We start from the raw sequence: 24,025 nt of genomic DNA, 5'->3' as shown, positions 1-24,025 counted from the left end.
TTCCCCAGAGGCCCTGGCGCCGCTGGCCTGGGGGGGGGAGGGGGGCAGGTGCAGGCAAGGGCCAAGTGACCTGCCCGGACACAGGGGGGGGGGGGGGGGCGCCCCAGCTGGTTGAACGTCTGGCTCCTGGAGTCCGTGGGGCTGGCCGCCCGGCCACGCCAGAGCCTCCTGGGCCTCACTTGAGGGGCTCAGTGACCGAGCGTTGACCCTGGAACCAGGAGGTCACCGGGTGGCGGGCTCCATCCGCAGTGGGGGGCTCCATCCGCAGTGGGGGGCGTGCGGGAGGGGTGAGGATCTGGTGCCCGGGGCTCAGCAACGGAACTGCCCAGGCTCCGTGGGCCCCGGGGCCGTGGGGCCAGGGAGGGCAGCGTGGGGGTGCGGACGCTCCGGGTCCAACCTCAGCCCCTCAGATGCAGCCACACGACAGCAAGACCGCTGGTTTACACGACAGCAGTGCGCTCGCTACGCAAACGCCGCAAACGCGGCTGGGTGTCCGTTCCCCGGTTCCCACGCCCCCGCCGGGCCCACGTCAGAGCCTCGACGCCCCGCCCCCAGCGGCTGGCGTGCACCCTGCAGACCTGGCGCAGGTCGGACTCTTTCTAAGCGGCACCTGCTCGCGGGAGAGCTTAGGTAACAGGAGGCCCTGGGGGTCAGGCGGCCAGGAGACGTCTACACGTCCTTATTGTTCTGGAAGCGGCAACGGCCTGGCCCACGACGGGCTGTGCACACTCGCTCCGCCGGGCCCACAGGTGCCGTGTAGAGCAGGCCGCCAACAACGCGCCCCTTTCCGAGGTCACCACTGCGTCCGCCTGCTCCTCACCCTCCCCGCCCCCACCCGCCCACACACCCACACCTCCAGCGGCTGGGCCGGACCGGAGCGGCCAGGGCGGGCTCCCAGGGTGGGCCTCTCCCGTCTCCTGCACTTGACTGAACTCACCTGCTTTCAGGTCAGAAAAATGAGGGCTTCGTGCTCGATGGGCCTGAAGCCTCGTCTGGACGACAGGGAGACGCGGAAACCAGATCCCAGCGCGTGACTGGGGCTCCATCCCCTGCGCGGTGACTGCACACGCAGATTTTCTCCGGGTCTGTGCGCGGGGTGGGGGCGGGGACCTGCGTGCTGACTTACGGGGCACGTGGCCCTGTCCCTGCAGCCGACCTCTCGCGACGATTCCCCTGCAGTTACTGTGTTGTGGTTACTCCTCCGAGGATGTTTCCGAGGTTGTTACCCAACCAGGGCCCAGGCCAGTGAGGAGCCTGCAACCAAGATACGTGCCCTTGACCTGAATCGAACCCTTCAGTCCGCAGGCCAACGCTCTATCCACTGAGCCACCCGGCCAGGTTGGCTGCAGTTATGACTTAACTCCGTCGCGCTGAGCCCTGTGTTCAGGTGAGATGGCGGCTCCCACGTGACCTGTCCCGGGACCGCCCCCCTGGTTCCATAGGCACCTCCAGGCGTGCAAGACACGGGAGCAACGGGAAGTGAAACCTGCCGACCTGTGTGCCTGCCAGCCCCCCAGCACGAGGTGCCCCCACCTGCCCTGACCCCAGTGTGCCTGCCGCCAGGCGCAGGAGGGTGACAGGGCGCGGTGCTGGGAGGTCAGGTTTCCTTCCTGCCAAACCAGCATCGTCAGCTCCGACCCCACCTCTCGCCCCTCCCGCGGGAGAGCCGGTGTTTGTTGAGCCGGTGTTTGTGGTTTGCGGATCTCTGTGGCAATCTGGTCTGGAAGCGCCGGGCATGTCGCTACACGGCGTCCCGTCGGGGGAGACGCGGCGCCAGGAGGGCCTGTTCAGACACATCACCGAGAGCATCCCCAAAGGATCAACACCCCACGGGCCAGGGCACCGTCTTCAGTGCCGACAGCGTCCTCCCCCTCCCCCCCCCCCCCTTCAGGACCTGTGTCTGCGCCTGGCCCCACCCCCACACCACCTGCCTGGGCCTGATCCTGCTACCTCAGCCGGGGTCGCCGGCAATCGAGTGTGACATTCTCAGCCGTCGTGGGCCAGGCGGTCTCTGTCGCAACCATTTAGCACAATCCCTGGTCCCGGCACACGCGGTGCACAGCCCCCCGCCGGCGTGGCTCAGTGGTGAGCGTCGACCTAGGAACCAGGAGGTCAGAGTTCAATTCTGTCAGGGCACAGGCCCGGGTTGTGGGCTCGATCCCCAGTGTCGGGGCGTGCAGGAGGCAGCCGATCCATGATTCTCTCTCATCACTGTTTCTCTCTCTCCCTAAAATCAATAAAAGTAGATTTTTTAAAACGACTTGTACACGAATGTTCACAGCAGCTCTATCCCTAATAGACAAAAGGTGGACACAGCCCACATGTCCGTCAGCCGGTGAGTCAACAGAACGTGCGTGACCCACGCCATGGAATACGCATCGGCAACAGAGGCCTGGAGCACCGCGAGAGGCGGCACCGGGGACGGGTCTTACCAGGAGGCCACGCGACAGAGGCCAGACCCCCACGCGACTCCGGCTACGTGGAACGGAGGCGGGGGCAAAGCCACAGGCGGGGGCGGCTGGTGCGGCCTGGGCTGGGGGGGCGGGGCTGGGGTGCTCGCTAACTGGTACCGGGCTCTTTTGGGGCGAAAGTTCCCTGAATTAGGTGGTGGGGTGGGTGCACAGCCTCGTGGGTACGCTGAAAACATCATCACAGATGCCCCGTCCGTGAAGTTAACACCAGAGGGAACGCCTGCGGCCGAGCTGCTCCCTCGGGCCCCTCAGGTCGGCCGAGGCTGAGGGGACCGGTTTCACGGTCGAGATGAAGGCCCAGACAGACGCCAGCGGACAGAGGCACCCAGGTCCCCATCAGCACGAACACTCCGACTCGGCCGCGATCTCGGTCGTCTTTCTCCTGGCGCTGCACACGGCCGCCGCCTGGTTTACTCGACCGTTTCCCAGGCCGGGGCCCGGGACCTCCAGCTCCCGCCCCAGGCCCCTCCCACGGTGCAGCGAGCAGACCAGCCTCATCCCAGCACTGGAGGCTGGGCCGCTCCGTAGCCTGAGGGTCTCACTGCTCCCCCAGGTGTCCACTTCCTGTGGGACCCGACCTTCTGCAGGATGGATACTCTGCTCCACACCCCTCCCCCCTGCAAAGCTCTGCCCCTCACCCCCGACCTGGTCCTTGGGGAGCAGGGGAGCCCAGGCAGGTAAGACGATGCCTGCAGCCTGTGAGGCCCCACCTCCCCCGGCTCCCCTGGGGCCCCGTGTCCTGGGCACCAGACCTGGCCACCCCCGCCCCCGCAGGTCCCTGTTGGTAACAAACCCGAACCCCCACGCCACCTCCTGCAGCCCCAGCGACCAGCACCCAGACACCCCTCCGAGCCCTGAAACCACCGGGCGAGACACGAGTGTTAAAAAAATAAGCTGCGTGACATTTATTTTGTCTTGTTAACATTAATATCTGTAGAAACATTTTTATTGTCAGTATAAAAATTAACAGGTTTTATTAAATACTTTCTCCAATGTCCTAGCACGTACAATCAGTGTATTCTGCATTCGTGGTGCGTGGCGACCGCAGCGTGAGGGGGTGTTTCGGGAGCAAAACACAATCCTTTCCCACGGACCCTCGGCGTGGAAATACCCTTCCTCTGCCGCTGGCACCGGGCCGGACCCGCCGGCGAGGCCCGCCGGGAGCCACCCCTTAACGAGACGGGAGGGACCCCAAACCATCAGCAGAAGCACCGGCATCTCCGTGCCCTGCTCTCCCGCCCACGAACCTGGAAGCCGCTACCCAAATCCCCGAGAACACAGGCCGATCTGACGGCCGCGCGGGGCGGGGCGGGGCCGCTGTTTGAGAAGCTGGTCCCACCGCCTGGCGGGTGAGGGAGCGGCCACGGGCCCGTGACCAAGCCGCCCATCAACCACCCCCCTCCCCCGAGCCCCGGCTCCTGCGGGCGGTTGGAACAGTCCTGACGGCAGAGCTCAAACCCCGAACCTCGCCTCCCCCGTCCGTCAGCTCTGTCATCAAGGGACCCGACCACCCGGGAACCAGCGTCGTCCGCGCAGTCGGTTCACTCGCCCGCATGGAAATGCCACTTAAATTAAAAACAAAAGAACTATAAATGATTAATTGTTTTGTATATTACCAATCCATTAATAAATTAATGTTTTATACCATTTTCCCTGAAAGCAAAAGTACCTCCCACCGCTGCTCGGTGGAGATTAGGAAACTCTGGGTAAGAACAGCATTTAGCAAATAGCTATTTAAAAAAAAGAGGCCAATTTCCTAGGTGCACTGCGACATCCATTTAAAATCAATACAAAAAATAGTTCCTCGTAAATATATAATATATATTTATACATAATTTGAGTCTATGTACACACACCCAGCACCTGTGCCCTCTGTGCCCTGTCCGTGCGCTGCCTCCCACCTGCTCCCCTTCCTACAACATTCACGAGGTCACGCGTGTGCCCGAGTCCGGCTGGCCCACAGCCGGCCCGGCGGGGGGCGGGCGTGCGGTCCCACGGCGGCCGGCCGTTGCCCCGGAAACGTCCCTCTTCCCCTGGCGGAGACGGCAGGTTCCGACGGTCGCCTTGACAGCCTGCGGAGGACTCCCCAAGGACTCACCCTCGGGTCCATATGTACAGTCGGGACGCGGCTCCGGAGGCAGGCCCTGCTCCGTTAGCCAGGCTCCCGCGCCGCCCGCCCTGCCGGGTGCGGGGACGGGACACGCCCGCTCATGTGTTAACGCTGCCGTTGACGTGCGGGAACGGCGGGAGGCACGGCTCGAAGGGCATGGGGTCCGGGGAGAAGACGGAGTCGTCCCCCGACGAACAAGAGCTCCTCGTGTCGGGGTAACTGGGCGAGTACTGCTCGAGGGGCTGGCTGAGGTCCAGGTACTCCTGAGAGAAGGAGAGAGGCCTTTTATTGTTGTTGGTTTTTTAAATATATTTTTATTGATGTCAGAGAGGGAGGGTGAGGGAGAGAAACATCCATGATGAGAGAACCGTGGATCAGCTGCCTCCTGCACGCCCCCCCACTGGGGATCGAGCCTGCAGCCCAGGCCTGTGCTGTGACCAGGAATCGAACCCGGGACCTTTTAGTCCGCAGGCCGATGCTTTGTCCACTGAGCAACACCAGCCGGGACAAGAGAGCTGTTTCCTCTCCTCTCGGGTCGGGGAGCCGGTGAGTGCTGCTCGAGGGTGCCGAGGCCCCGGGGCTCCTGCGAGAAGGGAAGAGGCTTTTATTCCAAACGCAGGCTCTCGGGACGTTGGCTTGGGAGCTGGGATGGCACAGGGCACCCCCGAAGGGTCAGAGACACAGCCACCAGCCGCCCCCTGGTGAACAGCGACCTCCTGGGCCACAGCCCCATTCCTCTGGGCTCCGGGACAGCCGTGAGCTCCCTCTCCCTCTGTCCCCTCTGGGCACCGGGACAGCCATTAGCTCTCTCTCTCTGTCCCCTCTCGGGCTCACGGGGCTCAAATTCTAACCCAGCCCGGCCAGCGTGGTTGAGTGTTGACCTATGAACCATGAGGTCAGGGTTCAATTCCTGGTCAGGGCACAGGCCCGGGTTGTGGGCTGGATTCCCAGTGCGGGGTGTGCAGAAGCCAGCAGATCCATGATGCTCTCTCATCGTGGATGTTTCTCTCTCTCCCTCTCCCTTCCTCTCTGAGATAAAGAATTTGAGCCGAGCACAACGACCAGGTATAGATGTGGGTCCCTCTACGTAGTCTAGGCTGTGCATATTCACTTTACGAACTTCGTTTTACTCCCGTCGTTTCTAGGATAATTAACGGGGAGCGTGTCTTCACTCGGGCGCAACCTCACAGACGCCATTCATTCACTCAGACGCTCTCTGCCTTCGAAACGCACACAGGGTCCCCCGGGCCTCAGACGGACGGTGGACATTACATCCACAACGGACGTAGAGGACAGGTGAGGGAAAATAGGTTCGGGTTTCCGAGTTCAAAAGGCTCTCCCGCCCGCGGAGCTCCGCTGGCCCAGGAGGTCGCCCCCTGCGGCCGAGGGCGGGCGGGACCCACCTCGGTGCGCGATGGCTCGGGGCCTGACAGCCGTTTTGCCATTTTTTAAATGGTTAGGGAAAAAGTAAAATAAAAAGATGAAGAATAGCTCATGGCGTCCTGGCCCATTTGGCTCAGTGGAGAGAGCGTGAGCTGCGGGCTGAAGGGTCCCGGGTTCGATTCTGGTCAAGGGCACGCACTCTGGTTGCAGGCTCCTCCCCAGCGCGGGCCCTGGCAGGGTGCGTGCAGGAGGCAACCAATGGCTGTGTTTCTCTCACATCGATGTCTCTCTCTGTCTCTGCCCCTCCCTTCCACTCTCTCTAAAAATCAATGGGAAAATATCCTCGGGTGAGGATTAACCAAAAAGAATTTTAAAAAAATGTCTCATGGCATTTAAAATGGCATAAATGGCATAAATGACATATTCTAATCAAACTTAAATGTGAGGGTCCGTCCAGTTTCCCCCGAACACGGACACGCGTGTTGGTTGACGCAGCATCTGTGGCCGCTTCCTGGGTCCCAGGCAGAGCGGAGCTGTGGCAACAGAGACCACGTGGCCTTACGTGGCATCCTTACTGCCTGGCCCTTCCGAAAAGGCTCGCCCCCTCCCCGTCCCGAAACCAGGGCGAGACTCCTGAATGGGGAGCCCCTGGGCCTCCCCGCCTCCTCGAGGCAGCGCATCGGGATGTCTGCTCCCCCACCCGGAGCCAGGGCCCTCGCCCCCCGCCCCCCACCCCCGTCCTATGGCGAGAGGCGGCGAGAAGTGCAGACACAGCACGAGCGGCCTCAGTCGGGCTGTCAGAAAGGAGCCCACAGAATGCTGGCGGCTGAACATTGAAAAGACAAAACCCACCCCCCTCATCCACCGCAGGGCTGGCAAGAGCGAGTCCCCTCCGACGGGCTGCGGCCGCCCCAGCAGGCTCCGGGAACCACGCCGCTGGAAACGAGCTCGCCGCCACATCAAGCCCGCGCTTTGCTGACGACGATAAAATGAAATTTCGCCCTAAATGGAGCCGTTTTCCCAGAGCATCTGGCAGTGATTTTCAGACGGGAAGAGACGTGGGTTTTGTAGCTGCTGGACGATGTGGCATTCTGCGGCTGCTCTCGGGGCCTGGGGTGGCCGCCGCCCACACGGCCCACGTGAAAGGTAAGCAGAACGCACAGCCCTGAGCCGGGCCAACCGCTCGCTGGCTGAACTGGAGCCTCCGCGGTTTCCCAGCTTCCAAATGAAGCCGGCGGCGTTCGGCCTGACGGGGAGGCGGGTACCCCGGGTCCCATGTCCAGTTAAGGCACGAACACTGGATACAAGCGTTTGGCAGAGAAGAAAGCGGTCCTTCCCCGGACGAGGCCTCTCCTCTCCGCTCCGGCGGCAGCCGCGTTCGCTTAGCGCAGCCTCTCCCCCGTAAGGTGCTGGCTTGTTTTTTAATCACTGAGCTAGGAGACGTATCATTCAACAACGTAAGTGTATTGTTTCCTTTCTCAGTTCGGACACTGAGGGACCGTTGGCACCGATTCTACATATTTTCTAGAAAATAAATATTTTAGCAAAAGGTGCCAATTTCCCTTAAACATCCTATTAGCCACTCGTTGTAAGACGCTGTGTGGACATCTACGTGCACACGGATGAAGACCGCGAGCCACACGCCATTCCAGGCGGGTTCCGGGAGGGACTGACGGGCTCCCGTGTTGTCTGGAAGCAGGAGGGGCAGGGCCTCCATGCATCACGCCGTCAGGACCTGAGCATCAGCAGCTCGCACCCCGGTTACCAGAATCCACCAGCTCCCTCCCACCAAACCCAACAAACGCCACAGCTGGACGTTTCTCCCTGCCTCCCCGCACGCCTACACACACACACACACACACACACACACACGTATGTGCAAGCACACATACATACACACGTGTGCGCATGCACACACGCCCTGGGCCCAGCACCGGAACGCCATGGTGGAGGCGGCTCGCGCAGGGCTCGCAGGTTCTGGTTGCGTGAGTCAGACGCTCACCACGCAGCTCTGAGGAAAACGGGACCGGAAGCGCACAGGTCAACCTGCTGACCCCTGGCCTGACCCCGTGGCCTGATGACGGACGGCACCGCGGGCTCCAACAGGGCAGGCATGTTTATGACGCGGAGCGCCAGGCCAGGAGCCGGCTGCGAGGACGCGCCTTACCTCGTTGGTGGTGAGCGTGAGCACCCGGTCCAGGTCCTCCACCAGCTGCTTGAAGGTCGGCCGCTGCGAGGGCACCGCGTGCCAGCAGTCCCTCATCATCATGTACCTGCGGAGAGGGTGCCGCGGAGTGAGCCCGTGGGCGCCGGGCACAAGGCACGGGCACATGGCACACGGCATGGGCAGACGGCACGGGCAGTTTCACAGACGATAGGGGGGAGGGGCCCTGAATCACAAAAACGCATCACAACTTTCCGGCAACGAGATGAGCAGCGGCTGCTCGCTTTCCCGAAACAGCCAGCCCAGGTTCTTCTAAAAGGTGCTATGATTTGCAGAAACATCTCCACCTACGCCCGGCCGCCGTGGCTCTGCGCCTGAGCATCAACCTATGAGCCAGGAGGTCACGGTTCGGTTCCGCGCAGGGCACAGGCCCGGGCTGTGGGCTCCATCCCCAGTGTGGGCGTGCAGGAGGCAGCCAGTCCATGACTCTCTCATCACAGATGTCTCTCTCTCTCCCTCTCCCTCCCTTCCTCTGACATCAGTAATAACGAAATGCCCGAGGAAGGTCCCCGGCCGAGCACAGACCTCTGTGTGTCCCTGGGTCACGGATCTCCACTCCCCACGCCTGACAGTTTGGATCCTTTAATGCTTCTACTGCACAAAGGCTCCTCAGTTTTTAAAAAATGAAAAAGTTTGAAAACCACAACTTTCAGGTCAGTTCCTTCAGAACGAACCATCACCGCTGCCCACTGAGCTCCGGGTCCTCCCGGCCGGCCAGGTGCCCAGGCCTGGTCTTGATTTGGGTCTCGATGGGCCTTCTGCCTCAGAGGCCGCGGGAGTGACAGGAGCACCACATGCCTGTATCTAACGTGCCATCAAACACGGCATTCACCCGACTCCGCCGCCCACCAGCAGGCACCCCCGGGGTCAGACATGGGATCCCCGAAACGCCACCCCACAGCCCAAGCCCACAGCCCACGGGCTCTGGTCCACCCCTCTCTGTTACCCCCGGGGAGGGCGGGCGGGCGCTGATTTTACTGGGCAGGACACGTCACAAACACAACTACTCCCACAGCCGCGTGGGGCAGGATCTTCTGAAAACCGGCTCGTGGTCCCACAGTCAGACCCGAAACGCTAAGGAAGGCACTGGCCAACGTTCACGTCTCTGCACTCAAGTGCGGGTTGGACCGCAGGGACCAGACACGAGCTAGTTCACTGGCTCCGAGGAGATGCGGTCGATGCCAAACGACAGCAGCAGTTTGCATGGCCACAAAGGGGCTGCGGGAGCACCGGCCTCCAGGGGCCTCCACGTGCCGTGTGGGGCCGGGCAGCCTCGTGGCTTTCTAGCTTGTGCACACGGCCCACGTCACTCGGAAAGCGGAGCCCTGGCCGGGCAGCCCGACGTCCCCCGATCGAAAGCTGGCTGCCTGCACCCCAGAACGCTGCTCTCTCTCAGACAGGCCTATGGTCGGGTAGAATCTGTCTCTCTCTTGGGGGGAACCCGGGACGGGGGGGGGGGGGGTGGGACCGGGACGGGGGAGCCCGGACAGACGCCCCCTTACAGTTCGTTGGTGCAGTTCGCTGGCTTGTCCATCCGGTGCCCTTCCTTCAGCAGCTTAAACAGCTCCTCGACGGGGATCCCCGGGTAGGGCGAGCCCCCGAGGGTGAAGATCTCCCACATCAGCACCCCAAAGGACCAGCTGCGGGCAAGGAGAGAGCAGAGGTCACTCACCGCTGGGCCCAGGCCGCCGGCATAAGCGCCAGGCAATTTGTTCCGTCCAGACCAATGCCTGTGCCTCCTGCAGCCCCCGTGCCCTCCGGCCCCCGAGCAGCTCCAGGAACAAGGATGAATCCCCGCAGATGACGGACGGGTGACGGCCAAGATCACTTCTCTCTGGGTGGAGGCGTGGGATTGCTGGGATTTTCCTGTCCTGGTCGCTCTCAGCCTTATTCGTCTTCAGTGCAGTGTTTGCAACACGAAGACCTCACCTCCTGAGCCCGCCCACCCCTCTGCAGCACCTGACCGACCGGGGCTGCGGCCTGCAAGGTGGGCAGCGGGCAACACGCAGGCAACACGCGGCCAGCGAGCTGCCTCCCGAGGCTCAGAGGCCAGGCGGCCGCGGAGCACCGCAGGACACAGACGATCCCGCCTCGGCCACAAAGGGGGCTGCGTGGGGCGGTGCACACAGCAGGACCGGACCGTCTCCCCGGGCACAATTCACACCTTCGGCGAGGGAGCCGAGACCAGCCGGCAGCTTGGCCAGCGAGACAGCGGCTCTGAGCTGCACATCATGAATCAAGTTGGGAAGCGGGGGGGGGGCAGTTTCCGCTCTGACAGGAGGAGGGGGTGGCACTCGGAAGCAGGCCGATCGATTAGCAATAGCCATTGGTTACTGGCCTCCTGTGTGCAGCCAGCTCCGGCAGCTTCCATGCATGTAGGAAGGCGCAGCGCGTACACCAGGTTTGCAACTGAACGCAGGGAGCAGCCGGGGAAGGGAGTCACTTACACGTCACTCTGATGGGTGTACACGCGATCGAAAAGGGCCTCCGGAGCCATCCACTTGACGGGAAGTCGCCCCTGCACGTGTGGGAGGAAGGAAAACACCACAGGTTGGAACCCGTTTACGGGAGCAGCAGGCTCGGCCGGGCTGTGCCGTTTTACAAGCTGGCACCAATGATTTCCACGGTCCGCGTGGTAGAGCAGAAATAAGATCCAACGGGACTACACGCAAGAAGGACTACATGCAACGGGGACTACACGCAACGGGAACTACACGCAACGGGGACTACACGCAACGGGGACTACACGCAACGGGGACTACACGCAACGGGAACTACACGCAACGGGGACTACACGCAACGGGAACTACACGCAACGGGGACTACACGCAACGGGAACTACACACAACGGGAACTACACACAACAGGGACTACATGCAACGGGGACTACACGCAACAGGGACTACACGCAACGGGGACTACACGCAACGGGAACTACACGCAACGGGAACTACACACAACGGGGACTATACACAACGGGAACTACACACAACGGGAACTACACGCAACAGGGACCACACGCAACAAGAGGATGCAGATTCAGAAACGTGGAAATGTCGTTTGCGTGAACCCTCAGGGCTGTCGTCTCCCTGACCAGCTCCTGGAGGGAGGCTGACCCAGAGGCTCCGAGCCCTGCTGGCCGCGAGGAAAGGTCCGGACCCAGAGCCCAGGAGGCCCCAGCGGCGGCCGACTGCTCCGGAACCCTTTAACACGTCGCTATGGCCACGTGTGTGAGGAGCAAGGCAAAGACGAGGCATGGGGCCGAGGAAGGAGCCCCGTCCGGGCCTCTCGCTCTGAGCGCCCATCGTTTCTTCTGGAACATTCCGTGCCACGCCCCCGCCCCCGCCCCCGTCGCTGCCGGGACTCACGTTCGTGGTCTTCTTGTAGTAGTCTATGTTGTTGATGTCTCTGGCCAGCCCGAAGTCGGCTATTTTCATCACGTTGTTCTCCGTGACCAGGACATTCCTGGCCGCTAAGTCCCGGTGAATGCACTGAAACGGAGAGAAACACTCCTGTCAGGGGCTTCGAGCCGAAAAGACACGGACTCACTTCTCACAGGTCTGAAGCCGAGCACTCTCTCCCTTCCGGTGAAAAGTGAACGTAAAGCCCTTCCGTCGAGCACAGGCCGACCGCGCACGCGCGCGCGCTTCCTCTCCCTGCAGCTGACGGCACGCGTCCCTCACTCAGGCTGCGCCCTGGGTCCCCCATCTCTCCTCTGCGCACCTGCTCTGCTGCCGCTGCTGCCAGATCCAGAAGCAAGGGCAGAGCGCCAGCATCCCGGGCCTTCACCTCCTGGCCACGCCTCCAGCATCCAATCTGTCCTGCCCGCCCCTCCCAACGGCCGTGACCAAACAGCCCGTTAAAAAGAAGCAAGGTGAACTCTGGGAAGAATGAATCAGAAATTTCTTTCTGCCCCCCCACCCCACGCATTTGCTTGCTTCCATGGGCCCTGGATGGGGCTGAGCTCAGACCAGGGAGAGCAGGGAGCCCCACGCGCCTGTGCCGGCCACAGCGTGTCCGGGGTGAGGAGGCCTCTCCACAGCGAGCCCCCGCCGACACCAGCTCGGAGCGTTTGGCAGGCGTGTGGTCAGTGGGACCCGCTCTCCATGCGCTGGGCTCCGGCCACACATCAGGGCTCGGAGCAGAGGCACCAGGACACGACCACCGGCCTCTGACCTCCACCTTCTTCTCTGCGAGAGCCAATCCAGAGCCTCCCCACCCCCCACAGGGACTGACCAGGGCTGCCAGAGGCCCTCTCTGCTTTGGGGGCCGGGGAGCCCCGAGGTGGCACCAGGCTCCCGGCAGGCAGGTCAGACTCACCTGTAGCCGGGAGGTCACTGTGCAGCCCTCCCGACCCCCCACCCAGGTGCAGGCTCAATGGCCCCAGGACACCTGGGCACCTGGCTGGCTGCTCCCAGAATAACTCGGATGCTTCGAGTTCCACTGCAGGCGGCATTCCTGGAATGCAGGGCTCCCTGGGGGACCTGCCTGCTCCCCCCGCGGAGGCCCTCTTGCTAGTAAGTCCGAGAAATCACCCAGAAGAAACCCAGGACTCTGACTGAGCACCCGCCCCATGACCTCCACTCTCAGGCTCTAACCGTAAACATGACACCGAGAGCCACGTCCAAACCCTCACCAACCCCGAAACGAACAAGGCCCCATCCACCGGCTCTACAGGCGGCGTGTCCGCTCCCCGGCCCTGGCCCCGGGCTCAGGGGCAGGCGATTCTGCTCACCTCATGTGTCACCAAAGGTCACAGCAGGGGCTGCGCTGGCTGTTGACCCCAATGTGACGGACGCCCCAGGACTCCCCGGCCACACGAGACAGGCCAGGGGCTGCACCTGCTTCCTGCTTCCTGCTCCGCGGAACCCGCCCCGCAGGCACGCGCCGGCACCCACCTTCTGGGACGCCAGGTACTCCATGCCCCGGGCCAGCTGGTAGGTGCAGGACACCAGGTCCTTGAAGGTCATCTGCTCCTCTGGCACGTGGTTGATGTCGTAGGAGTACTCCATCCCGGGCGGCCGCCGGGCCCGCAGGTACTCCCGGAGGTTGCCCTTGGCGGCGTATTCGACGATGACGTAGAGCGGCCCTGCGGGCGGAGAGACAAGCTCCTCAGGCTGAAGGCCAGCCTCCTCGCCCTGGCCGGGTGGATCAGCAACAGAGTGTCCGCCCTCCCTGGACTGAAGGGTCCTGGGTTCGATGCCGGTCAAGGGCTTGATCCACCGAGGTCGCAGGTCGGGGCGCGTGCAGGAGGCAACCAACCGATGTGTCTCTCTCACATCCATGTTTCTCTCTGTCTCTCCTCCCCGCTTCCACTCTCTCTAGAAATCTATGGAAAAGCATCCTTGCAAGGGAAAGAAAACATTTTAAAAAACAAAAACCCTGGCCTCCTCAATCCCCACCTTAACAGAACGTGTCAGCCAAAACAGAGGGCCTGGTTCTGAGAAATTTCTCTCAGCACTCAGGTCCCAAAAGCCAAAGGAGATGGCCGATCCCAAGCTCCCTGTGGGAGGCGCCCCACACGCCAGGCCCTGCAGGCCCCTCGTCCTCAGTCATCAGCGCCCACCTCCCCCCAGGCCCTACCCCCGGCCCCAGGGACCGCCACGAGGTGGCCTGTGTGTCCAGGGCCGGGGACATCTCCCTCAGGGGACTGTAAACAGAGCCTCATACATGCACGTGAGGTGCCCCAGGAGCAAGTCCACAGCCCCCCCACCCCCCCACCCCCCAGCGAGGCCGACATGGCCCGGGAACGGGGTGCGAGCACCCACGCACCGTCCTGCGTGCAGGCGCCCAGCAGGTTGATGATGTTCTTGTGCTTCCCGATCATCTTCATCATCTCCATCTCGGACACCAGGTCGGAAAGGTCCTTCTCCGTGGCGTCATCTGCGAACGTCAGGGCATTAAAACCGGCTCCACGCCGCCCCTGAGGGTGGGAGCCCCGGTTCTGCCCAGGGCCCCCCGGGTATTTATAACATCGTCACTTAATAGACGTTTATGTTGCTATGGCCCAGCCGGCGTGGCTCAGTGGTTGAGCGTCGACCTATGAACCAGGAGGTCGATCAGGGCACAGGCCTGGGTTGCAGACTAGATCCCTGGTGTGGGGTGTGCAGGAGGCAGCCGATCAATGATGCTCTCTCATCACTGATGCTCTCTCTCTCTCTCTCTCATTCTGTCTCTCCTGTATTCTCTAAAAAAAAAAAATTTTTTTAAAAAATTTATGTTGCTATGATAAAAAGCCCCTAGATTTATTGCATTTGGGGCCCCACCTGTGACTGCCTTGGTGGGTCAGAACCAATGGGGCCGTCCCCCACCCTGTACCCCTCGGCCGCTGCGGGGAGCTGCCCGGCACTGGGTTCAAGGCTCAAACAGCATGAAACTGAGTGTTGGCGCCAGAGGAGACTCCCAACCACCTCTGCCCTTGTGGTCGGGGGCAAAGGCCCAGGGAACTGCCTGCCCGTGTCCAACGGCCAATGTGGGGTCAACATGGTGAGAAGTCAGAACGGGCGTGGATTTAGGCCTCAGGCCGAGGTCGACGCTCTTCCAGCCAAGCTCACAACTGTGCGGCTGCTCTCTGACAAACGGCTTTTCTCTTTTATTGCTATTTTTAAATCCTCACCAGAGGATACTTTTTCTGTTAATTTCTAGGAAGTGGAGGGGGGGGGGGGCAGAGAGAGAGAAACATCGATGTGAGAGACACATCAATGGGCTGCCTCCCGCACATGGAACTTGCAACAGAGGTACCTGCCCCCGACTGGGAATCGAACCTGGGACCCTTGGGTCTACAGGCCGACGCTCCACTTCGCAACTAGCCAGGGCGAACTAAGCCAAACTGGCTTTTTTTTTTTTTTAAAGTGCACACAGCTCAAGGCAAATCATCTATCCGAGATGCTGTTTTACACTGAAAACCCTTCAACCCCGAGGTCAGCTATGTGCCCTCTGACCCCTGCCAGGTCAGAGTTCATGTGCCACCGAAGGAACTTTCTCAATAAGGCGTCCCCGCCCTCCCTTCTTTCCCCCCATCCCCCCTCCTGCCTCCCCACCCCCACCCCACTCACCTTTCAGCATCTTCACGGCCACGGTGACGGCCTCCTTGGGCTTGTCCTTGTCGACGCCCACGGCCTCCGCCATGACCACTTGTCCGAAGCAGCCTTCCCCCAGGGGCTTGCCCAGCGTCAGCCTGCGTGGGGATGGGGATCAGCACCGGCACCTGGCGGCAGGCGCGGCGCGGGAAAAGCCTCCAGCGGCCTGAGCGCTCGGGCGCTGATCATATGGAACTAATGAGCCGGCCACGCGCCCGAGTGTTTGCTGAGTGACGCCGCGGAGAATGTCATGACGGGGGCGGCTATTAAGTTTCACATTTGGGCTCCGGGTCGGTTTTCCTTGCGGAAGGGACCCTGGCCGCGGGGTGGCCGGCAAAGGGGGCTTGTTACTGAACATTCGTCCGTAATTCAGAATATCCCCGAGAACGCCTGCAAGCCCGTCGCTTCCTTCTTTGTCTCAGTGAAGGGATGTCTTTAAAGTCGCTGTTATTCAAATACCAATGGAGTTACACTCACATTCTGGGGCCAAGATACACGACCTGAATCTTAAATGCATTTCAAGGAATCTCTCTAATTTTTCACTAAAAGGAAAAAAAATCTAAAAATTGGGGGGGAGGGAGGAATTTTTTTTATTTTTATTTTTTACATAACAGCCTGGAAATCTGTATGACTACTCAAAATTAATCGTGAAGAAAATCCAGAGACAATTTCTAAGCCTGGAAGTGCTACACACATCCTATGAACGCCCGTATCTTGTCCCTGGGCATGCGAGCAGCCCACAGGACGAAGCTGCCTCTGAAACACCGGATGAATGTGGTTTCTCACGCAGGCCAAGTGCGGGACTAAGCTGGGAGAGCGGTGTTTACGGCGGGCACAGCCAAGGCCCAGGGCCGCGTATGCTGTGCTGAGGTCACTCCACTTCTACGCTGAACTGGAATTAAATTTAATGTCTTGGCAGAAAATAAACATTTGCATTGGAAAAAGGGCTAATTTATGTCCCAGTGCCCGGCCACCCCGGGCGTGACAATCCTTCCTTTGTGCAGCCCCGGCCCCCGTCTCAGCAGCGGCTCTCAATGCCTTCATTCACGGGAACACGCTCCGCCCACGCTTGGGCTAAATCCTGTTTTGAAAGGTTTAGCGCTCAGACTTTCCACACGGGCACCGGGCGGGAGGCTCGCTGCTCGCACGGGCAGGCCCGCACTGTCGACGGCAGCGTCACAGGCGGCAAAGCCACGGGCTGTTTCTTACAATCTGGTCCCCGCTCCTCGGCTGCCCTTTAAGGTACAGAAAGGTGTGCATGGACCACCTAAACCTACAGGCATCCCCAAACCAGGGAGCGGGGCTCGAGGGGAACACCCCCCCACGTCCTACAGGAGACACCATCCTCTCTGGTGCCTCACCTGCACATGCTCAGGAAACAAGTCGAATGGACGAATGGATGGGTAGATGGATGGATGGATGAATGAATGAATGAATGAATGGTCCTTTCACTACAGGACGCCCGTAAACTGGACATCACTTCCATTAACACTAATGGGCCCGGCCGGCGTGACTCAGTGCTTGAGCGTTGACATAGGAACCAGGAGGTCACGGTTTGATTCCCGGTCAGGGCACAGGCCCGAGTTGTGGGCTCGATCCCCCGTGTGGGGTGTGTAGGAGGCAGCCAATCAATGATTCTCTCTCATCATTGATGTTTCTACCTCTCTCTCTCCCCCCTCTCTCTCTCCCTCTCTTTCTTTCCCTCCCTCTCTCCCTTCCTCTCTGAAATCAATAATATATACACATATACACACATATATACATGTATATACACGGAGTGGCCAGATTATGATGATCTCTGAACGCATAATAATCTGGCCACTCAGTGTATATCCTATATAATAAAAGGCTAATATGCAAATTGTCCCCTCCACCAGGAATTTGACCAGCAGGCAGGCCGGCCAACCGCCCATGTCCCCTCCCCCTGGCCAGGCTGGCCAGACCCCACCCATGCACGAATTCATGCACCAGGCCTCTAATATATATGTACACACTGAGTGGCCAGGTTATTATGCGTTCAGAGATCATAATAACCTGGCCACTCAGTGTATATAACATACATGTGATGTAACATTGATTTCAGAGAGGAAGGGGGAGAGGGAGAGAGAGAGAGAGAGAGAGAGAGAGAGAGAAGCAATACATATATCTAACAACACTGTGACGGAGTGACGCCAGGTCAACGATTCGGTGCGAGCTCGCGGTGCACAGTCGAATCTCTGCCCTGGCTGCTGGGGAAACAGACCGGCACGGAGCTGTGTGCGTCAGCAGGACGGGTGCCCTGCAAGCCCCCCTCCTCCCATGCTCCCTGCTGGCTCTGGAAAAGCTCGTGTCCGTGGGATTCCCAGATCTGGGTACGCATTCCTTCTCAGTCAGTAAGCACCCAACAGAATCCCAGGCGGCACCACCGGGTCAGGCAGGCCGGGCAGGTGCACCGAGCTCATCCCCGCTGCCATGACGCAGACGGGGGTCAGCGACTTCGACTCCCGCTCCTGTCCAGCTGCCGGATTCATTACCACCGAGGAGCCCGGGAGAGCTGCCGGCCTCAGGCGTGGTTGTGGGCGTCGTGTGGGCCCGAGACCTTGCCCACTGACCCAGCATCAGCATCTTGCTGAGGCTTTCGGTCCAGGGCTCCCAGGTCACCCACACAAAGGGAATCGAAGGGTGACGCGCTCATGGACGCCAAGAACCAGGCTCCGTCCCCTGAGGGCTGCCCCTGACCTCCTCGTATGGGAACGAGGTCCAGAGCGTCAGGATCAAGCACCTCCCACCTCCCACAAGGTGGCCCAGCCTCTGGCGGGCAGGGCACAGACTCAGGTCCCGCCCCACAGAGCCCAGCGGACACAGGCCCCGAAGCCAGAGCAGGAGCGACCAGCTCCCAGCAACGCCATCAGCAGAGCCGGGTGGCCACCCTCGGCCGGAGCATGCCTAGGGCATCCTTATGTCATCCAACCAGGAGAACATTGGGAATCACGGGAAACGGATGCCACAGCAGAAGCTTTTCGCCCGACGGGGCGTTAGTAACCACCAGGAACAGTTACACTGGATCAAGCTTCTTTTTCATCCTCACCCGAGAATATTTTCCCATCGATACAGAGAGAGTAGAAGAGGGAGGGAAAGACAGAGAGAAATATCGATGCCCTGCACGCTCCCCAACCAGGATCCAGGCTGGAATCGAACCCGGGACCCTTCAGTCCGCCGGCCAATGCTCTGTCCATTGAGCCACACTGGCCGGGGCTGGGTAACAATTCTTAAAACGACATATTCTATACCCAATTTCTCCAAAGAAATGGACCACAGAGCAGCATGATCTGGTAACCGGAGGGCAGAACAGAGACCTTTTTCCTAAGTGGGAAACTCCCACCTCTGTCGCATTTGACTGGGACTGAACGGTCCAGCGAGTTAATAATAATTAATAACAATAAAAGCTCACGAGGAGCATCTTGTCTAGGGACCAGCCGTGGCTTAGTGGTTCCTTAGAAATATAACCTCACTCACTGCTGCTGCCGTCACCACAGCAAGACCGTACACGTGAGGGTCACACAAAGCAAAGGTCCCCCCACATCCCACTTCCTCCCAAGTCTCCATCCAACGGACATGCCCCCAGGGGTACTCACTTGTCTCTGGGGAACTCCCACTTGGGGTCCTCGGGGAGCTCGTACTCCGAGACGCCCGCCAGCATGGGGGTGTCCGCCGTGGAGGACAGGCGGGTGGTGATCCGCACCAGGGGGGTGTTGGAGTTCATGGAGGAGCTGGACTCGGCCGACACCTGGATACACAACCCGGAGACACAGGTGTAACCCTGACCCCTCGGACAGAGCCAGCCGGACGGTCAGCTCTCGGGAAGGAAGGCACGAGGGGGCTGGACACAGTCACTCATTCAAGACCCAAACCACCGACTCAGCACCCCTGCCCTCCCGCCTACACGGGACTAAATCTCATCCAAATCACGTGATCCCGCAGGGCAGGGTTCCAAACATTGGTACGCACGCCTGCTCAGAACACGTCTTGCTTCTGCCCTAACTCCAGGACAGCCACCGAGGACGAGAGTGTCGCCTGCCCCGGGGCCCCAGGACCCGCTCTCCCCGCAGACCAGCCCAGATCAGGGGTCAAGGTCAACGTGGTGCTTCAGAGACGCCACGAAAGCTTTTGGACAATCAGCTCTTTGATGTTTTTTGTGTCTTTGATGTGTCATGCCGTGCCCTGGCCAGTGTAGCTCAGTGGATAGAGCATCGGCCTGCAGACCGAAGGGTCCCGGGTTCGATTCAGGTCAGGAGATGTACCTCAGTTGCACGCTCCTCCCTGGCCCAAGCCCTGGTCAGGGCGCCTGCGGGAGGCAATTAATCAATGTGTTTCTCTCACATCCATGTTTCTCTCTGTCTTTCCCTCTCTTCCGCTCTCTAAAAATCAATGGAAAAATATCCTCGGGTGAGGATTATAAAAAAAAAAAAAAAGAAGAAGAAATGTCAAGCGAGTATCTCCAGGAACTAGCTCGAGGGAGGATCTGAACCCGAAAGGCTTCCCAGCAGCTCCCAGCGCCTTTACTCAAGGTCACCTTGGGCCCAGGCCCAGGGGCGGGGCCTGCTCCTCCCCAGTCCTGGGAACGCCCAGGCCATCCGTCCAGTGAACATCGAGGGCCTCTTGTCAACTTCGGCTTAAGAAACTAGAGCCTTGAACACGTGGGACAAAGAGTCCAGAGAAAGAGAAACACACCTTTACCCATAATCACCTGGGAGCGCCCCGCCCTGCGCCTTCCTGGGAGCGCACGGCTTCACGGAGGCGTCTCCCTGACCCTCACCGTGTCAGCCCGAGGCCGACAGCCGCTCGTTTCTTAAACACAGCACTCCCCGTGCTGGTCGCCAGGAAAGGTCAGGGCCCCGGCCCCGGAAGGCCACCTTGGGGATCACACACTCTGGTCCAATCAGGGGCTGCCTGGGCAGGTCCTGCCGACCGCCAGCCACGGCCAAGACTTTGGCCAAGACAGTGGGAACATGGGGCTCAACGTGACCCGGCAGAGCGGCTCCCCTGCCCACTTTGGTCCTGCCCCTGGCACAGGGCAGGTGAGCGAACTGATGACCAAGTGCCACCGGCGGGCCTGGCCCCGCCCACAGGAGGCTGGCCCCGCCCATAGGCGGCCCTGGCCCCTCCCACAGGAGGCTGGTCTTCCCAGGAGCTTTAGGGACATTGCAGGAGGGCCTGGCCCGCATGGCTCCATGGACAGAGCACCAGACTGTGGACTGAAGAGTCCTGGGTTCAATTCCTGTCAAGGGCACACTTGGCAGCAGGTTCAATCCTGACCCTGCTCGGGGTGCGTGCAGGGCAACCAATCCATGTGTCTCTCTCACATCGATGTTTCTCTCCCCCCTCTCCCTTCCTTCCACTCTCTAAAAACCAATGGAAAAAACATCCTCCGAAGAGACTTAAAAACTTTTTTTAAAAAGCTTAGCCGTGTTGGAGGAGAAGAATTAGGAGTTGAGGGAGGGGTAGAACACGTCTCCTTCAGAACTTTCTAGACCGTTGACATGTCATCGCCAGGCCTACATCTCCCGAGAAAGCCCCGAACCCTGAGACGGATCTGGCACCATCAGATCATCCCTTTTTCCCTTCTTGGCCCCAAAGCACCATCTTCCTGTCAGAAACTCTTCGTCAACGCCGGGGTTTCCTGTTTACCTAATTTAAAAATGCGCCACGGATGGTGGCAATTAAGTTATTTATAAACAACAAGGCTAACACGCTAATACATGCCTTCCCTCCACGGACCCTGCAGACGCACGCGGTCCTGGTGAGCTGCACTTCCCCGGCCCCCCTTCCGGAATCCCTTCACCATGCACCGTAAATCAAGCTTTTCACGAAATGCGCTTTCTGGGTATTTCCACAGTCCATATGGCAGATTAAGCAAGGAAGCGGGTTTTTTTTTTCTTCTCTTTTCTCTTTAAAGGGCCACCAAGAAATGGTATTATCTCCTCCTCCTACCGGATGAGAAGGAGCAGCCTTCGGGCACCTCACAGGGAACAGAGCAGAGGTGCGGGGGCTGTGGGGGGGGGGGGGGGTGTTTGTGTGTTTATTCCCGAGGACACAACACGCTGGCCACACCGGCCTCCCAAACCCTGACTCGGGCTGAGAATCTCCGTCCGCAAACCAGAGCGTGTGGCCTCCCAGAGGCCGAGAGAACACAGCCAAATTGGGGGGGGGGGGGGGCAGATTTCCTTCGAAGCTGCATGGCCACTCGCTACCCAAATGCCGCTGCAAACAGAGCTTCCATGGCCGGGTGGGGAGCATCCAGCGTGAGGCACTGGGGAGCGGGCTGAAGGTCTGACCACAAGCAGCAGCCAGTGCCTAAGCGGATCCTTTGGACGGCCGGCCCGGCCGTGAATGACGTTGTCCAGATCCCCAGGGCCCTCGGCAGGAAAGAGGCCCTGCCCCTGCACGAGACCGTGGGGCTGACCCGAGGACTGGTTTCAGCTGCGCGGCAGGCAGAGCCTCGGGAGCCCCGGCCAGCTTGGCTCAGTGGACAGAGCGGCCTGAAGGCCCATCGGGAGTCTCAAAGCCTCCTGGGAAACAAACGCTCACCAGGCACTTCCTCCTGGCATCGGAGGAAAAGGCTTTGGGGGGGGGGGGGGAAGGCCGACATGCCTGACGTGTGTCAGTACGTCCAGAACAGGTTGGTGAATGTCAAGCAGGAAACTCAACAGGATCAAGGAAAAGATGTCTCTTGTTCTAACAACAGCCATTGATAAGCTGAGGGGACGGCTGTCAGTGTGTGTGTGGGAGGGGTGGGGGTCAGGGCCAAGCAGGTAAATTCAGGCTCCACCTGTGGGGAGGAGGGAGAAGAGGAGGATAGAGGAGGAGGAGGAGGAGGAGAAGGAGGAGGGGGAGGAGGGGGAGGAGAGGGAGGAGGAGGAGGAGGAGAAGGAGGAGGGGGAGAAGGGGGAGGAGGGAGGTGGGAGGAGGAGAAGAAAGAGAAAGGGGAGGGGGAGGAGGGGGAGGAGGAGGAGGAAGGGGAGGAGGGGGAGGGGGAGGGGAAAGAGGAGGAGGAGGGGAGGGGGAGGAGGGGGAGGAGGAGGAAGGGGAGGGGGAGGGGGAGGGGAAAGAGGAGGAGGAGGGGAGGGGGAGGAGGGGGAGGGGAGGGGGAGGAGGAAGGGGAGGAGGGGAGGGGGAGGAGGAAGGGGAGGGGGGAGGAGGAGGGGGAGGGGAAAGAGGAGGAGTGGGAGAAGGGGGAGGAAGGGGAGGGGGAGGATGAGGAGTGGGAGGAGGAGGAGGGGAAAGAGGAGGGGGAGGAGGAGGAGTGGGAGGAGGGGGAGGAGGAGGAGTGGGAGGAGGGGGAGGAGGAGGAGAAGGGGCAAAGGAGCCTGAAAAGTCCAGGCCATCAGCAGGCATCCCCAGGCCCCCAGGCCCCCAGGCATCCGGTTTCAGGCTCACCTGCCGCCAGGTGAGGCATGCCTGGCATCCCTGTGGAATTTTCTCTTTCATCGACACATCTGCCGGCCTCTCTGGGGCCTTCATTCCGGCTCCAGGCCAACAACCTCTGTCCCAGACGCCTGACAGGCACCCCCTGTCCACCCGCGGGCTGTACTCACCGGCCAGGTGCTCCTCGCCAAGAACTGTGCAGCCCACGCGGACGGCTGCAAGGGGCTGAGCGGGCAACATTCCCCCAAACAAATGAGCCCCCAGACATTTATTTCTCCGGGGACTGGCCTGTGCCTGCTTTCCTCTGCTTTCTTATCCTGACTCCCCGGCCTGTGGGCACGGGCGACCGCATTTCAAACGAACCCTCCACCACCAGTCGCCTCAGAGCCAGTGCCGAAGGTGAAGGTGACAGACCACGTCCTACCCGGGGGGAGACCAAGCACTCGGAAAACCAGGATGCAAAGCGGAAGGAGGGAGGGAGAGAGCGGGGGAGAGGCCCTAGAGCCCCGGAAAGGGGCCGGTGTAGGTGGAGACAGAACGAAGGAAGGCCAGCGGCCAGCTGGCAAGGAATGAAGACCAACGACCAGGGTCCAGTCGGGGGGTGAAGGGCGTCTGCCCCTTCACAGGGAGTAAACACAAGAGCATTGCAACAGTTGCAGGAAAAAAAAGGTGATGAAATAATTACGGGACGATGGTGGAGCTGCATCAAACTACAGGAGTCCTCCGGGAGTGGCACCCCTGTGAGAAAAGGAGGAGGGGCCGGCCGTGTGGCTCAGGGGCTGAGCATCGACCTAGGAACCAGGAGGTCAGGGTCCGATTCCCGTTCAGGGCACAGGCCTGGGTTGCAGGCTCCATCCCCAGTGTGGGGCGTGCAGGAGGCAGCCGATCCATGATTCTCTCTCATCGTTGATGTTTCTATCTCTCCCTCTCCCTTCCTGAAATCAATAAACATATTAATTTTAAAAAAAGTAAAGAAAAGCAGCAGCGAGGTGGGAGCCCCACTCTGTCAACCACCTAAGCCCAGCCTCTCGTGATGATGGTGCAGGAACAGCCCAGAGGGACTGGGAGGGGGTGCGGGAGGGGCCCCCTGAGGGCTGAGCTCTCCCAGCCAGTGCTGCCGTGGCTGTGGTCGGAGAAGGGCCTTGGTGTCACAGAACAATGCCTTCTCGGAGGCCCCCGCAGACACCCTCCCTCGCGCTTCATTCAGTCTGAGCACTCGCCTGCACCACACACGCTCCAAACCCTCCCGCGGCTTCCACGGAGAAAGGCCTGCTGGCTACGTGGCTTCAGAGCCATGGCAAGGCCCCATTCGGCCCGGAGCCCGGAGCGCAGCGCTGGGAGGAGAACAGCCAGG

General features: G+C 60.5%; 1 protein-coding gene across 3 annotated transcripts in view; it reads right to left on the bottom strand.

The window, feature by feature from the left end:
* Nucleotides 1-3,352: 3,352 nt before the first annotated feature.
* The window catches only part of FGFR2 (fibroblast growth factor receptor 2), an 82,633-nt gene continuing 61,960 nt past the window's right edge, over nt 3,353-24,025 (bottom strand). For all 3 annotated transcript variants that reach the window (XM_054728652.1, XM_054728653.1, XM_054728654.1), the window contains exons 10-18: nt 18,882-19,033; nt 15,244-15,365; nt 13,961-14,071; nt 13,087-13,277; nt 11,557-11,679; nt 10,636-10,706; nt 9,691-9,828; nt 8,132-8,237; nt 3,353-4,844 (exon numbers count right to left, since the gene is read on the bottom strand). In XM_054728652.1, the coding sequence (XP_054584627.1) occupies nt 4,680-4,844; nt 8,132-8,237; nt 9,691-9,828; nt 10,636-10,706; nt 11,557-11,679; nt 13,087-13,277; nt 13,961-14,071; nt 15,244-15,365; nt 18,882-19,033 (1,179 nt within the window). In that variant the 3' untranslated portion in view covers nt 3,353-4,679. The remainder of the gene's footprint in view (nt 4,845-8,131; nt 8,238-9,690; nt 9,829-10,635; nt 10,707-11,556; nt 11,680-13,086; nt 13,278-13,960; nt 14,072-15,243; nt 15,366-18,881; nt 19,034-24,025) is intronic.

The sequence above is a fragment of the Eptesicus fuscus genome, chromosome 17, assembly GCF_027574615.1.
Source record: "Eptesicus fuscus isolate TK198812 chromosome 17, DD_ASM_mEF_20220401, whole genome shotgun sequence".
Taxonomy (NCBI): domain Eukaryota; kingdom Metazoa; phylum Chordata; class Mammalia; order Chiroptera; family Vespertilionidae; genus Eptesicus; species Eptesicus fuscus.
This window is presented reverse-complemented; position numbering and strand designations above follow the sequence as displayed.